The sequence below is a fragment of the Triturus cristatus genome, chromosome 7 (genome assembly GCF_964204655.1).
Source record: "Triturus cristatus chromosome 7, aTriCri1.1, whole genome shotgun sequence".
Lineage (NCBI taxonomy): Eukaryota > Metazoa > Chordata > Amphibia > Caudata > Salamandridae > Triturus > Triturus cristatus.
In genome coordinates this window covers 665,421,026-665,437,579 of record NC_140590.1, presented here as the reverse complement: position 1 = coordinate 665,437,579, position 16,554 = coordinate 665,421,026, and the positions used below count along the sequence as shown (strand labels likewise).

The window sequence follows — 16,554 nt, the reverse complement described above, 5'->3', positions numbered from 1 at the left end:
ACACGACAAGACAAGACTGGAATTCCAACATTTTTAATCATGTTAAGCCTCCACACAATCTTTTTCCAGAGCAGAACTGTCTATTTTTTAGCTGCATGAAGTGCACAACACAATAGGTGCGGCAAAGCGGAAACTAGGACTGTCGTGAGTCACAGTGACAAGGAAGATACTGCAATGCGTAAACCCATAGCCATCAATTAGGCGGCCATCTTAATGTCTAGTTCACACTTGAGACCAGACAAAAGCTATTGCAGTGAAAATAACAAACCTCTAATGATTGTTTTTTCTTTAACATGCATCTATTGGATAAATAATTGTATGTGTGATGAATGAGTGTGTCATAGATGTAAAATAGTTCCTCATGTACTGCAAATGAACCACATCCTATGCAGAAGAACAATACACCAAACTGCCTCCAGCATGATTTAGGTGATACATATTCTGCCGAACTATTCCAAGATAGCTCACAGCAATGCCTGAAGAGAACCGATCCAAAATGTACACGGCACTAAACAGAAGCATTCTGCGCTGACTGGCACACACTGACAAAGATGGCTCCAAGCTCTAATTTCGAATCAATACACACACCACTTAACAAAAAACGTCATCAAAAAAGACAGCAGGCATGCCTATAGGTACCGGAAGTAAAGAAGTAACACATTAGATAGAAAAACAGAGTAAAACCCTTAAAATAGATCTCAGGCCTCCGCAGCTCAGCTGAATTGACTGGAGATTTTACAACAAGCACGCTTAGCAGGTTTTCCTGACACATTGTTCTTATGTCTAAACTCATTATCAAAATTGGCCCTCACCTATGTTGCACTTTCAGCACTAACAACACCAAGTTTGTTCTCCTTGTTTCTAGCCCTACCTGCATTGCATCATATTCATTTTGCTTCTGCGGTGTCTGGAGCTGAGATATGGGAAGAAAACATTCCGGGGAGATCCAGTCTTCAGGTTTGTACTGCTGAGCAAATTTGTGCTTGTAACCTTAAGGAAAGTTGTTCCATTTTGAGAATAATTAATATTTTGCAAGACGTCTCGTGACAATGCTTCTGGTTAGCTTCAGACAGCTCTTCATCGGGAGCAAGGAACGAACGGCAGCAGGTTTCGGGAGAGGAACGCATCTTGACAAATGTGTGCTGACTACACGGGTTCCTGGGCCCTTTCTCCATGGTGCCCAGATGAACCAAAGTCGGAGTACCTAGGGACCTAAGATTTAAGAGGGTCGACAAAGGTCAGCCTTACACTGATAGTTGCATACACAGGGGTGTGTGCCATGCAGGGATCCCGTGTTTGCTTTCTGAAGAATGACACTGGCTCGCATGAGCCATCAGACAGAAACGTTGACGGTGTGGGTGGTGATGGGATGCTAGTTCCTTTTTTCCCCATGTTGATTTTAATGCCAAGTGATATTCCATTTAAGTATAAAGGTCTGGTGTATCACATTGGTTTTTCATTTTTCATGTCACAGGTCCATTCCTAAGTTAGAAGTGCCTCATGACCTCCAGGTATAGGCCTGCTCTTCATCAAACTGGGTTTTTTGAAGAGTGTGGAGAGTCCTATGATAAAGCATGACATCCCTACACATTTTTGTGTATGTCCAGAGATAGGCTGTTGTTAGGTGTAGCACTGATTTAAATAGTTTCTCGGGTGGCTTAGTTGTGTTTAACAATAGCTAAACATGGAATATCTCTTATTAAGCTATGTTCATGAGCATTTTACTGTACTAACACATCTACAGTAGAGGTATGGAACAATATTGCTTTGCATACCGAGAAAAGTTTACAATAAGAAAATGAAAGCAACTGAAAAGAATGTGGCAAAAAGTTTGTGAAACCCAACAGTTAGGAGGTCTTCTATCTCCAGGCTACCAATGACTTAATATTTTTCCATTCACCACTGATCAGTGGTCTATATGAAATGTATGTTGTAGCAATGAGCCGCTGTATTCTTTCTTGAGCAGCTGCCTACTTTCATTGACAGAACTAAGGGCCAGATTTGCCGATATCTGGTAACAAAATACTGGTCGCACACTGCAAGTGATGTTATTGCTATCTGTAAAGATTTTTAACAACCAACCAAAAGTACCAATAGGTCAGTTTCTCAAAAATCCAAATCATAGAATATGACCTACTGTATGAATACTGATAAGGTAGACTGTAATTTGTTACTCATTGCGATTGGATGCCATCACAAGGATGGTGGCCTGCTGGGATCAGAAAACCACAATGTCTGTGATCGAATTTCAATACACTAAACTTTATGTTTTTACATGTAGCCCGTTTTCCTTGGAGGAAACTAGGCTGCATTTAGAAAGAACATTTTACTTTTTTTAAACTTTTTTTTTTAGTTTGTTTGACAGTCTGCAGTGGTCCAGTGGAATACTGCTTACTCCCTCAAAACACTTTTTTTTAACATTCACAAAGGGGAAAGTGTCCCCTTCCTTTGTGCAAATTGGTTACTATTCCATCATGGGGGTCGGTAACGTTTCAATGGTTTACAGCCACCTATGGATAGGAATCGCTGTTTAGGAGGGACGCCTTCAACACACCATTTCCACATAGCTAGTTCTTATCCATCACAAAGCTTTGGTTAAGTATGAGATATGAGGTCCTCCTGATTTCTATGACTGCTTTGTGATATACGGCATAACCCATAGTTATTAAAAGAAAGGCAATTTAGAAAGAAGAAACAATCCTGAACAAGTTTGATGCCATTGGACTCATGTGGGAAGCAACTGAAGAATGCAGGCCTTTATAAAGACTGTGTGTTCCTTTCACATAAACCAGATGAGTTGCAACCAAGTAACTCACCTCTAGGGATCAAAGCTGTAGGGATGCTTTGAAACTAGACACGAGGCCACTTGAAATCCCTTCATAAGAAATGAAAGGCAATTGTTTGATCACCCTAGTCAGTGAATGGTTTACAGCTGCTACTTCAGTCCTAGACCATTGATACATATGGATAGGAATTATTATTTGGAAGGGACGCCAACAACACACCCTTTCCAAACAGCAAGTCCTTATGCATTTCTAAAAAGTTAGGGACTCCTAAAATGAGTTCTGTACATTGGTAAATGCAAGTCTTTGGTTGCACACTCTGAATCAAAGCATTTGCCACTGAGAAACTGCTTTGTCATCAGGCCATTACTACGCTGTGAGATACCAAGTATTGGATAAGTATGACATGTGAGTTCCTCTTGGTTTCTTAGGCTGCTTTGTGATTATGTGACATAAACCACATTTACTAGAAGAAAGACAACTTAGAAAAAAAAAACTGTCCTGAAAAAGGGATTTTATAGAACTACTTTAAAAGAAACTGAAGAATGCAGGACTTTATAAGTCTTTGTGTTTCTTTCCCCTAACCAGATGGGTTACAACTATGTGTATACCCCTCTAGAGATCCAATAGCATTTAGTTCTAGTTGAAGAATCAGAGATCACCTTTCCCCTTAGACGGGAGTAGTCCCCCAAGACGAGCTTCGTGCTGGACTCCCTTCTCTTGAAACTAGACAAGAGATCACTTCCAACCTCCTGATTATGAGGGAGAGACAACAATTTGATCGCCCTGGCCACCCAAAAATCCTGTGATGGCATGGTAGTCTTTTCTAGGTAAATTACACAACGTCTCCCTTGAAGAGAGCAAAATCGCCCTGTGCAATGGGCACTTGTTATTTTATTCTGAAAAAAACCTCACATTTTGAGAGTTTGTTCTTGCAAAATAACATACTTTGCAGAACGGGTGCATGACACATGGTGCCTGGTTGGTAAGGCATCAGTATCTTCAGTGAAGCCACCGAATGGGTAGCTTTACTGAAGGCACAGCAATTCCAGACAGGCTGGCCAGAATCTCTAAATCTGGCATGCAGCAGGCAGTACATGACAGATTAAATGGTACCTCACTCCTTAAATCTAGGGAATGGAGAGAGGAGTTTTATTGCAAGTAAACCTTCACTACAACGTACAGGGTGATAGTATGATACATGTCTCTGGGCAAATCGGGGGATGAAAGAAAAGCGATAGCTTAAAAAATAACAAGTCAGAGAGAAACAGAAGATAGAGATCCGTGTACAGAGGTGCTCCAAGATATTCAAACCTCTTCTCAGTGGTAGTGGCCACAGGGAATAGGACTTTTCTTATCGAACTTTAAAAATATGGCAGTGCCTGTACAACTTTTAAAAGTGGTGAAAGGTCACAACTGGGAATGTACACATTTAGGAGAAAGAGTTCAAATCAATGTATTCCTGCATAGTTTTGCATTTCCACCCTAATCTCTACTAGATGGCATCATAAATGTAAAATTTAGAGACCCATAAGAAACCATTCAGTTAAATAGTAAATAATTGTATTAGAATATCCAGGCAAGGGAGACAAAATAACCGTGAAGAGAACAATCTGCAATGCAGAAGGTATGCAGTAGCATTTATAGGTGTTGAAGACTTTCCGAGAGATAAGACTACTGAAATGATGCAGGAACACCAAAAGTAAAAGGTAACAGGGTTGTTTATTAAATACAACACAACTAAACGAGAAACAATTGTTGTTGTCTATAAGGGTGACCATGACTAGCATGATCAAATTAACATTCCGCATAATCTAAAAAATAAGTATATATTGCATTGCAATTTAACATAAGAAAAATCAAAAGGAAAGCATGAGTTGATACATCATGAAAACATTGTACATTTTAGAACAACATAATCGATTGCATCGCAGTTCAATAAGAAAAAATTAAATAGAATATGTTAGTAAGTACATTACGAATTCATTGTACATTTTAAGAAAACGTAGTTCCTTATGAGCCTGAGTACCTTCTTATCCAAAACATCACCCAACTTCACTTCTGCCCTTCCACCTCAACATATATTTATGTTACTACCATTAATCACACCCTGTGGGTTCTTCACCACCTTCTTACGAGTCCACATATTACAGTCACTGAGTTTGAGTGTATATTTGTTTACCCTTCTGACCTAAAAGGGAGGAGAAAACTTGGACTCACTCTTCATCACTCTTCTCCATCTCAGAACATGCACCCAATCACCCAAGACATAATCTCCAACCTCACTTTGAACCTTCACATCCAACTCTTTCTTTTCAGTTCCCTTTGCTGATAATGTCTGAAATCTGCATCCTCTCATCTGCTCAAACGGAGAATTTCCAATGATAGAATGGGGCATGGTGCGATAAGCCCGTATCAACCTGCTCACTGTCTTTTTACACTCTCCACTACTGCTCAATGCCAATTGCAGACCTCCTTTCAAACCCACCTCTCAACTAAACCATTACTTTGAGGGTAATATACAGAGATCAGCACATGCTCTACTCCCCTTATCAGAGAAAATCCCTTCATTTCTTCCGAAACTAATTACACACTGTTGTCAGACATAATACTCTCTGGTACCCCTTCTCTGTCAAACAACTCGCTTAGAAAATCAACTATGCCTTGTTATCCACACAATCAGTGAACTTGATTTTGGGCCACAGTGAACAATTATCAACTACCACCATCAAGCATACTTGGATGACCCACCAAACGGGTGCACAGGTACTGTCAAATCAATGGCTACTTTATTCAAACTGTCCATCTGACTTAACTGACTTGTCACTCCATGCACCTGGGACACATTCATGTATGCTGCACTCCCCATCTGGATCCATTCCAGGCCACTAATACTCATCCCGATGTAGCCCTCATGAGCGAGGTGAACAATCCTCTTCCTCAGCTCTGAGGGTACCACCAACAACTCTTCTCTGAACAAAATTCCATTCACCACTGACAGCTCCACAATCGCTTGGCTAAATGTTTCTGGCGCATCAGATACCTATTATTACACAGGTCACCTGTTAGTCATTTACTCCACAATTTGTTGCATCACTTCATCATCTCACACAGCACAAACCCATTCTTCTTATCAAATCCTCCCCTCCCGATCACTTTCCTGAGCCAGTATATCCTTATTCAGGTTCTCCTCCATGCCCTCTTCCTATTTGGATGGGAACCTGGGCGAACACATATTTCTTTCCAGATCCTAATCCTGAAATTGTATTCCAACATTCTCATGGCCCATCGATCTATCCTGGCAGAAACCCTATCCGCTCCCTTCCTGGAAAAAACATACACCAAAGGTTAATGGTCAGTGCGAAGCATGAACTCAGTACCCCAACCATACTTGTGAAAATAGTTGACTCCCCACCAACAGGCCAATAGTACAAAAAAATGTCTCTGCCTCCCTTAAAGGCCTGGAAGCAAAAGCAATGGTAACCTTCCTTCCTTCGTGAACTTGCAATAATACAGCACCCAACCCCACACAACTCGTAATAGTGTTAATAATGGTAGCATCATTGGTTCATATGGTTTCAATGCAGGAACAGGTGCTACTCTTAGTTTCAGCTGTTCGAGCTCCCTTTCACAATAACCACACCATACAAACTTCTCATTCTTCATGGTGAGCTTCCTCATATACTTAGTTCTATCAGCAAACATTTGGATGAACCGGGAGTAAATTCAAGCTAGCTCTAAGTGCTTCCTCATCTGATCTTTATTTTGAGGTGAATAAGCCTTCTCTATTGAATTCACCAACTTCATTTTTTGAGAAATTCCATTGTCATCAAAACAGTGGCCCAAATATTTCCCACTGTTCACAAATATTTTACATTTCTCCTTTATAATGGTCAATCCACCTTTTTGCAATGTACTCAAAACCAACCTCAGCATTTGATCATGCTCATCCATGTCTTTCCCAAACAGAAATAGAAATAGGTTACAAGAGGAATGTCCTATAGTAAATGGTGCATTGCATGTCGAAACACAATGGAGGCCAAGGCCAGACCAAATGGCATCCACGGACATAACAAAAGAAGTCAAAGGACTTGAATTGTGATGCAGCCCAATCTGGTGGTATGTTGAAGACAAATCAAGCATGGAAAACACCTTTTCCCCCTTTATACTGTCAGCATTTCCCCTATGTTAGGCATTCCCTTTCCTCACTAGAACCACAGGGGCCAACCATTCGGATTCCTCTATCTTCTCAATGATCCCCTAATCATTCACCCTTTTTAGTTCCTGCCATAACAGTTCTCTCTTAACCAGTGGAACACTCCATCATTGATACAGCTCCTTGCTTCAAAATGATTTTGTGAGTGAAACCCTTCATTGTTCCTATTTTCCGCAAACACAAGCACACATTTCTGCTCAACAAAGAAGGAAACTTCCTCAATGCTGATCACCCCTGACTGTGCCCCCAAAATCAGTTCCTGATGATTAAAGTCTAATTGCATCTTTAAATTCTTTTATTTCTGGCACCCAAGAAGACATGAGCCATCCTTGGTAAAGTAAGCAATGGAGGGCACCACCAAACCCTGAAAGTCCAAATTGGCTTCTATGAATCCAATCAAATCTATAGATTTGGTGCCATAGGCTACTGATTTGACATCTGGTGACTAGGAATCTTGCTTACATATTCTTCCCCATTTAGAGTATATCTAGTACCTGAATCAGCCATAACATTAATTTCCTCATCATCGATATTGAGCCTACAAAATGGATTATCTTCACCCCCTACACTCCTAACCTGCTTTATCTGCCAAATGACTTCCTGAATCTCATCCAACTTAACCCCACACTCCACCATGTTGATTCCCTCTCCGCACTTTTTGCAACCATTCCATTTCCTATGGCAAACTCCCACAAAATAACCCCTAAGTTTGCACTGCCTGCACACCTGGCCTATTGCAGGAAATTTTTTATCCTTTTATCCTTCAAACAACCCTTTAATCCACACTTGAAACATGTTTTGTCCCCAAATTTAGACAATGCATGACTATCCTTTGTTGTAGGTCGAATGCCGTTTCTTTGAACAGCATCTATTCTCTCCTTCGATGCCAACTCCTTCAATCGTTCTGCAGTGAGCTCCGCCCTCTTGATAATTTCAACAGCCATTTGTAATGATGAACCCTCAGTATTTAGCAACTTTTCTTCCGTGCTCTTATTATTTGCTTTCAATACCAACTGATCTCTCAACATTTCATCCTGGAAACACTTGTAGTTGCATGTGGCTGCTAACTACCGCAGTCCTGCTACTTAACTCTCTACTGACTCACCAGGCATTTGACTTCTTTCCAAAAATGTGAATCTCTCCACCACCTCATTTTTCCTTTTTGCAAAATACAATGTTAACTGAATTTTTGGCAACTCAAATTAATCTTCACCCTCTCCTTCTTCTTCATTGGCCTTATTTAAAGGTAGTAGTTATTTCGAAATGTGCTCTCTCTAGCACCAAGGCAATGATTGAGCATGGCTAACTTCCTAGGAACTGGACATGTCTCCTCCTATGGCATGTATGTAGCTCACAAATCCATCTTTCCAATCCTCCCATGGTACATTTGGTTCCCCAGGCATTTGAAGAGACAGGGTGGGGGCCAAAAATCCATTGAGACTTCCTTTTTGACAATGGCCTTATAGTTTTATAACTGTCTTTAAATTTTTCTGCCACTATTCACTTTATATATTTTTTCCACTGTTCACAAGCTCCTGAACTGTATATTGGCCACAAACCACTGTGCTCTTGCCTTTAATAACTTCTCAATGTATGGTGCCTCTCTGAACAGTGCTCCTTTTATGAGCACTAATCCTTGTAATGAGCTTGATTCACCAAACTGCACTCATCTTGAGAACATTTCCTCCTCTAACCAAGGTGTCTTACGCTTAGGTAGCAAAGCAACACTGAAATTGCTTGGCAAAGCATGTCGGGCTTTCAACCAATCAGGGCCTCGCTGCACAGGTGACGCAGGATGAGACGTGTAGTACGCTGTCAACAAGGTAGCATCTTTCAGCAATGCGCGCAATCCTTGCTGCCCGCACACCTACACTCTGATTCATTGCAGCATGTGCTGGGCTTCATAGCGACAATTCCCCAAAATTAATCCTCACTTGTTACAGTCCACAGACCAGTGATGCACCCTGGCTTTTAAGCTGCAGATTTGTCTTGTGGCCACTTCTGCCAACACTGCCTAAAGGCAACACCACATCTCATGCCTCAGGTCCTCTTGTTGACTCTCCTCTTGATGGTCCTGGGCCTTAAGGATCCTCGTCACCACTGAAATAATTCAGGAACACCGCAATTAAAAGGTGACGGTTGTTTATTAAATCGTATCAGGCAGAAACCTGCCGGCGCCTGCCACTGACTTCTGTACGATTCCAGAAGCCCGCCACGTTCCACATGGTGAGAATGCTACAACTACCTCTATGCATACCTATGCCTCTGAAGGCTACTTTTTTCATACCCTATTTCAGGGTGAGGGTAGATACAAGATGAATATTCTCTCAATGGCTAGGGACATGCAGATTAAAAGATGGTAAAAAGGACATCCTCAGGTCATGCTGGCAAGACAAGTTATCATTACAGTGCACTAACAGTAAATGGTCTGGTATCCTGATATTTCATGATACAGCCCTCTGTGAGGCCAGGCTGAAATATAATTATTTTAAAATCCTGCAAGAGTGGCATTGGTTGCCACACAGAGTTAGGTTGGCTAATCTTACTTAGTACTGTTTCAAACCATAAATGTGGATCCTGGATCCCTTTCCTGTTTGCTCAACTGCCTGTAATCCGAAAACACTAAAATGGGGTGTGATTATCCTTCACATGGATGGAGAGCCCTCTAGTCCCAATTCTTCTTTTGCACCTCCACCCCTGCTCTCACTGATTCGGCTTTCCAGAATGTTCTTCTTTCATGGTCACGAGTGCTAGAATTGCAATTAATTAACCCGTTCCATCATTGACTTACTAGGTTTTGGTGTGGAAAATGGTCTCTCCCTAGGAATGGATTGCACAGTTATACTCAGGGTCATGTTGCCAGGAAATCTCCTCATTTAGAGTTTAGAGGTCCATTCTTTATTGGTGTCTTGAATTGTTACTGGGGTAGTTTTGGGAATCGGGGCAGATATTTGATGTACATATCAGCTACTTCTACAGTCAATCTCATTACCCTTCAGTATGTTTGAATTTTTTCCTTGATATGGACAGTGGATGGGTTTGGCATATTACTGGTGGTTTTATAATGGGTGCTGCTATACAAATTCTAGTTGCCAACTAAGCTTTATATCTGTATGATAATGGTATGCCATCAGATTATATTCAATACTTTGAAATTCTCAACAAATAATTATTTCACATAAAAAGGTTGCGACAAGACCTCCTGTACAACATGGAGAATCCAAGATTACCCATATGTCCTCCTCAATTTTTATAAGTAGCCTATTCAAAACAAGGAAGTGTGGAAATGAAACACAAGCTAAGTCTCTTGCCCAACTTTATTACATGAATCAATCTTCCAGGGCGTTAGATATGGACCACTGGCAACATGTAGAAATAACCTTGATGATAAGTTCAGCCAAATATTGCCCTCTGCAATCATGCCATTTTGTTTAAAACATGACAACTTTGTCATATTGGCTGATAGTAATCTACATGTCGATCGGACCTCAGCCTAGTGCAGAGAGTCTTAGGATCTACACACTAGGGGGGCATAAACTTGACATTATTTTTAACATTACTGCTTTAGAATTTTGTCCAGCAGTCCCTTTAGTCTGTACTGACTACTTCTTAGTTCCATTTAGCTTAGCGCAACCCCCATGTGGGCCTCAAAAAACTGAAACCATCTTCCTATCACCCCTGGCACTCCATCACCGAATCTACTTTAAACATGGCCTGCTCACAAATAGTGTTCAACCAATCTGTAGACATTGATTTGGCGGTATCCTCCTTCAAGTCTGGTCTCAGGACCATTTGTGATTATATAACACCTTTAAGCCTTTAAGAGAGAACAAAAGTAGAAGGACTTCCACTTCCGCAACCTTGGTTTTCTGCCATGCTTTAAATGGAAAAATTGAAGTGCAAAGTTTTTAGAGAGGAAAGGCAGCCCAATTTACTGGAGGAAGACAAACTCAGGTATAAACTAGTCCTCAAACTGTTCAGGAAAAATATTTAAAAAGCCAAAGCCTATCTTTTTACCAAACAAATCAACAAAACAGAAAATGCACCTTTTTAAAATTGTTAACTATCTGCTAAATCCATCTGCACAAAGTCAACCTACCCCTCCATTAAAGGAGTTTTCTTATTAACATATCAGACTGTTTCTATTATAAGGTGTTCTACATTTACTTCAACTTCTCAAATTCTAAAGAAATCATGTCAGTGATACTCCGACCTACTACCACAATGTTGAACTCTCAACTCTCTTCCTTGGAAAAGATTTCTATGATTCCGAGAGTATGATCCTGTAAACTTATTCTGGCTCTCCTTTGGACCTATGCCCACCACATATTCTCAAAAGGGCCTCTCAGTCTTTAACTCCACAGATCAACACCCTCTTTAAGCTTTACCTTGAGTCTGGCTCAGTGCCAATGTGTTGGAAGGAGGCACTGGTTCTCCCTCTTTTAAAAAATGCAGTATGGACCCCACATGAATTGCCAATTGTAGATCAATGTCGCGTCTCCTTACCTGTGGAAAGGTGCTAGAATCCATGGTTAATCACCAGATTACCAATTCTTTTGAGGAGGCTAATGTTTGACACCCTACTCAATCTGGTTTATGGTCGGGCTTCAATACAGAGACAGCACTTCTAGAAGTGACAGAGATGATCAAAACCTGACTCGATCTAGACACTAATACCACTGTGATTCTGATAGACCTATCGACTGTGTTTGACATGGTGTTGCATGATATTCTTCTGCAACGACTGGAGAATGCTGGAATTGTTGGCATCATGTGGAAATGGAATGAATCCTTTCTTTTCAACTTAAAGCAAGCAGTCCATCTCCCCTTTTACATCAGAGTAGAGAGAGGTCAATTGTGGAGCACTACAGAAATCGGCTTTGAGCTCTAGTCTCTTATAAATTTATATGGTCCCCTTTGTTGCCATTGTTCAAGCATGGGGTTTTAATGTGTTGGTCTATGCTGATAATGCCCATTTGATGTTTGCTTTCAAGCACCTGGATGTCATTGCAAATTTTCAGGGCTGTTAATCTGCAGTAGCAGAGTAGATGCAGAAAATCTGTCTCTGCTTAAACTTAGATAAATTCTGAGATTCTAATATATGGTGTCTACCCAATATTGGACCTGGCCCTTCTGTGACCCACTGAACTGGGACTGCCCCTGGCACCATCCACCACTGCCAAACATTTGGGGGTTAATCTAGACAGTGCTTTCTCATCCAAGCCTTTTGTCAATGCTACTGTAGGAGTTTGTTTCTCCCTGTTGAAATCTGAAATACTCTCATATTCCTGCCGGAACACACTAGAAAATAATTATTCATGCACTGATCACATCATGATGTTGCCTACATGCTGCTTTTAGGATCTCCCCAAGCATTGATAAACAGACTGCAACTGGTCCAAAACACTGCAGCCAGATTGGTTCTGAACATTCCTAAATGCCAAACAATTCGAAACAGCTTGAAAAGTCTTCATTGGCTTCCCATCAATCAAAGAAAAAGGTTTAAAGCTCTGATGATAACTTTTAGGGCCACCCAAATAAAAGACCTGAAATTTATCTGTTATAAAAGATACTGTCCTCGCAGAGCACTGTGCTCAGCCAACCACAATTTGCGTTCCTAAGATCAAAAAGCCAAAACAGGTGGTCGCTCCTTCTCTTATCTTGCCCCGAAGCTCTGGAACTTTCTACTTGAGCACATTAAAAGTGCTATTTCAGTGCTATTTCAGAGGATACTTTCAAGATCCTTCTGAAGACCCACCTGTTTAGAGAGACCTAATCTTGGGTGTGTCCCACATTCCTTTGGTTTCTCCTTTTTGCATCTTACTAGTACCTAGAGCTGGGACGCTTCTTTCGGAGCAGTTCTTTGCACTCTTTAAACTTTATTCATTCATTCACAGTAGTATGTGGAATTCCCTTTCTTGCTGTACAATAGGCTAGTGTGAAGTCCTTTCTGTGTGTGCTGAAGCAGGGTCTTTGAAGTGTAAGTGGGGATGAGCACAGCTCTGTACCCTCATCATGGTAGGATGGCCTATCCTGCCAACACCGAGTCCCTCTATTGCGTAGCTGTCTGGGAAGAATACACAGAGGCCAACTGCAAACTACACCTAGTTATATAACGCAGGAAACAGGCTACAGGCACCAAATTGTTAGGATAAGAAAATGGCAACTTTCCAAAGTGCATTTTCAAAATTGTGACTTAAAATCTAACTTTACCTTTAAAAAGGATTTTAAATTGCAATTCCTTAGACATTAACTGGTAGACATTTCCACCTGCTCCCAAACAAAAGTTATCACCAATTGAAGGTAATAAGGCAAACCAATGTTGTCCTATGGGAGAGGTAGGGCTAACAGTAGTGAAAAACAAATTTGTGAGTTTTTCACTACTAGGACAAGCAAAGCTGAAAAGTAATGTCCAACATTTTAAACATAATGCACCCTGCCCTATGGGCTGTTTAGGGTCTACTGTAAGGGTAATTTATATGTAATAAAAAGAGAGTTTCAGGCTGACAAGAGGTTTATTGTTCCAAGTCGAATTGACAGTTTAACACTGCATACAGGCTACAATGGCAGACCTGAGACATGTTTAAGTGGGTAGCTCAATAAGTACTGCAGGCCCACTAGTAGTACTTCATTTACCAGCCCTGGGTATACGGTATACCACCCTACAATAGATTTATTAGTAAACTAAAGAAGGCAAGCAGATGTAAGACGATTTTACCATGTTTTGGGGAATGAGCACAAGCACTTTAGCTGGAGATAGAAGTGCCAAAGTGCACAGAGTTCTAAGGCCAACAAAAGCAAATCTTACAAAACAGTAGGGAAGAAGGCAAAATGTTTGGGGGAAGCCCACCTAAGGCTTATAGATTTAACAGAGACACATACAAATTTTGAGGTCATTCGACGCATAATCAAGGCCCTTTTGGGTCATCCGTCACTGACACAATGAGTGTCTCACCCTTCAGGTGAGAACCAAGCACAGTCTTTAAGCTCCTATTTTGATTGTCATCAATAAATCTACATAGTTTCTGAATTAAAGGGACAAAGAGGGTGGCATCGCTCTACGGTGACAGGGATAATCCACTCTCTACCTCATGCAGAAAAATAGTGTGTTCTAAAGTCACAGTCTCAGATCAGTGCGGGACTGTGAAATCCCCAATACAGCTTTCAAACTACCGTTCAGAACTGTTTCTGTAGTCACAGGAAAAATGACAGCTCCTGCCAATGACCTAAAATAATCTCTGGGACACCATCCTGCCCTTCCGGTGATAAAAAAGCTTGAGTGCACCAATGAGTAGCTGCCTCACCCAGCTCTCCAGAAGTCTCCCTTGAGATCTGTGCAGCCTTTTCCTGGCATCCAACCTCCATCTATTAGGACAAACATTGTCTGTCCCAAAGATTTCAGATAATGGACCTCACAAAACCTGTAAGGCCTCCTTGTGTCCTCATAGTCGGGTAAAATATTCTCAGGCTGCAGAAACTCTTCTTTCAGCCTCCACTCCACTATCTCAGGGGGTTACATACTAAGACTGACACTCAAACTTTGGGTCTGTCCCTGATACTGAGAACTTGCTGGCTGTCCAGGTCTTCTCAGGTCAGGTCGGTATGCATTCAAAGTCCTGAGGGAGGATCATTCTGTGTCAAACAGTAATGTGCCTGGTCTGCTATCACCTGTCATGAGAAAAACACAGGAAGCAGCCCCAAGTCAGAAATAGACCTTTCAATGTAAATCTCAGAGTCCTTATAGTAGTTAACTCCAAGCAAGGTCGGACTGGTCTATTGGGCAAGCAGGCAGTCCCCAAAGAGCTGGTCTGTCAAGTCACTGTGTCGGACGTATTTTGGGCTGTTTCTGGGCCTGTTTTATGCTCTGATGAGCTGGTCATTACTTTACTTTTCTCTGATATTAAAACAAGTATTGCCTGCAACAAGCTCAAATCCATGTAGTCTTCCATATCTAGCAACTTATGAAGCATGTCTTTGCAAGTTCAAAACTGGCAAACTTTGCAACTATGGGCCTCTTTTGCAGCTATCTAATTTACTAAAGGGGACATTTTTATACTGGTGTCTAGGCCTATTTCCTGTCCTTTTCTGACCCTGACGCCAAGCCCATTATTTTAAATGCTTAATGGGGTGTCTTCCTTCTATCCTTACTCTGATCTTGCGTCTTTGCAATCTAATCTCACCATCAGTACCTTTAGAGTTTCTGTAGTTACCTGGGTGTTCATGCACCATGATGACCGCATTAAATCACTAGGCAAGGATGTATGCATCAATATACAGCTGTCCCTCCTGGCCAACAGCTCACCTCTATTCCTGGATGACCATAACCACTGGGTAGCCACACACAATGCAGAGGCCTCTGTTAACTCTGTAGACCTGACCGCTGGGAGGTGAAGCAGTGTGATCCCACATTGGTTTCCTGTTTAAAAGGCTCCCTCGAGCCGGTTGAGCTGACGAGCTCGTGGAGAGGCACCTGCGTGCCTTGAGAGGTACTGTGACCTGAGAATACTTTGGCAGCCTGCTCAGCAACCCCAAATATTTGATGCCTAATCTCTACTGATGACAGATAATGATCCAGAATCACGTGTATAGAGATGGCCAGTACAACTTTGTAATTACTCGAGACAATCCTGCAAGCACATGCGCTTTCTGAACTGCATTGACCACAATGTTCAGGGGCGACCCGCTGGGAGGTGAAGCAGTGTGATCCCACATTGGTTTTCTGTTTAAAAGGCTCCCTCGAGCCGGTTGAGCTGACGAGCTCGTGGAGAGGCACCTGCGGTTCGAGAGGTACTGTGACCTGAGAATACTTTGGCAGCCTGCTCAGCAACCCCAAATATTTGATGCCTAATCTCTACTGATGACGGATAATGATCCAGAAACAAGTGTATAGAGATGGCCAGTACAACTTTGTAATTTCTCAAGACAATCCTGCAAGCACACACGCTTGGTGAACTGCATTGACCACAATGCTCAGGGGCGACCCGCTGGGAGGTGAAGCAGTGTGATCCCACATTGTTTTCCTGTTTAACTCTGTAGACCTATTCCTCCTTGTAGTGCTCTGGGGGTAGCAAACGTTCCTCCATTTCGGTCCAACACACACAGGTGTCCATCAATGTAGCCACTTTCCCTGAGGCCTCAAGACTATATGTTTTCAAAACTCTCAGGTACCCTCATTTACCCTTCAAGATGCTGTTGCTTGAGTTTTAAATCCCTTAAAAATCAGAAGACAAGAGGCATTTGGCAAAACAGGAACAGTTTGTTTAATTAAATGTTATGGCTGGGAGAACAGCTACAGGCACATGGTCTGAGAATTGTGTTAATTTACATACTGTTGGTATTCTTCTTATATACACGTTTTAGCAGGTTGTAAAGGTTTCCGGCATACCATATATGGTGAGGAATGTTGGTTGCTGCCATTCGAGTCATAAATTAATTGTCTAATGGTTACCACAGATGGTGCCCCAACAGATCTAGCCCCGCCAAAAAATTATTAGGGAAGGCTTGGACATAATATTACCTTACGTACAGCAGCTCCTGGAACTGTCCTTTCATGGT

The 16,554-nt window shown here is 41.6% G+C and overlaps 1 protein-coding gene across 2 annotated transcripts in view; it reads left to right on the top strand.

Annotated features, from left to right (window-relative positions):
* Positions 1 to 16,554, top strand: part of LOC146810319 (ATP-binding cassette sub-family A member 9-like) — a 1,478,308-nt gene that overhangs the window by 1,272,381 nt on the left and 189,373 nt on the right. For both annotated transcript variants that reach the window (XM_085617315.1, XM_085617314.1), the window contains one exon: positions 866 to 957. In XM_085617315.1, the coding sequence (XP_085473441.1) occupies positions 866 to 957 (92 nt within the window). The remainder of the gene's footprint in view (positions 1 to 865; positions 958 to 16,554) is intronic.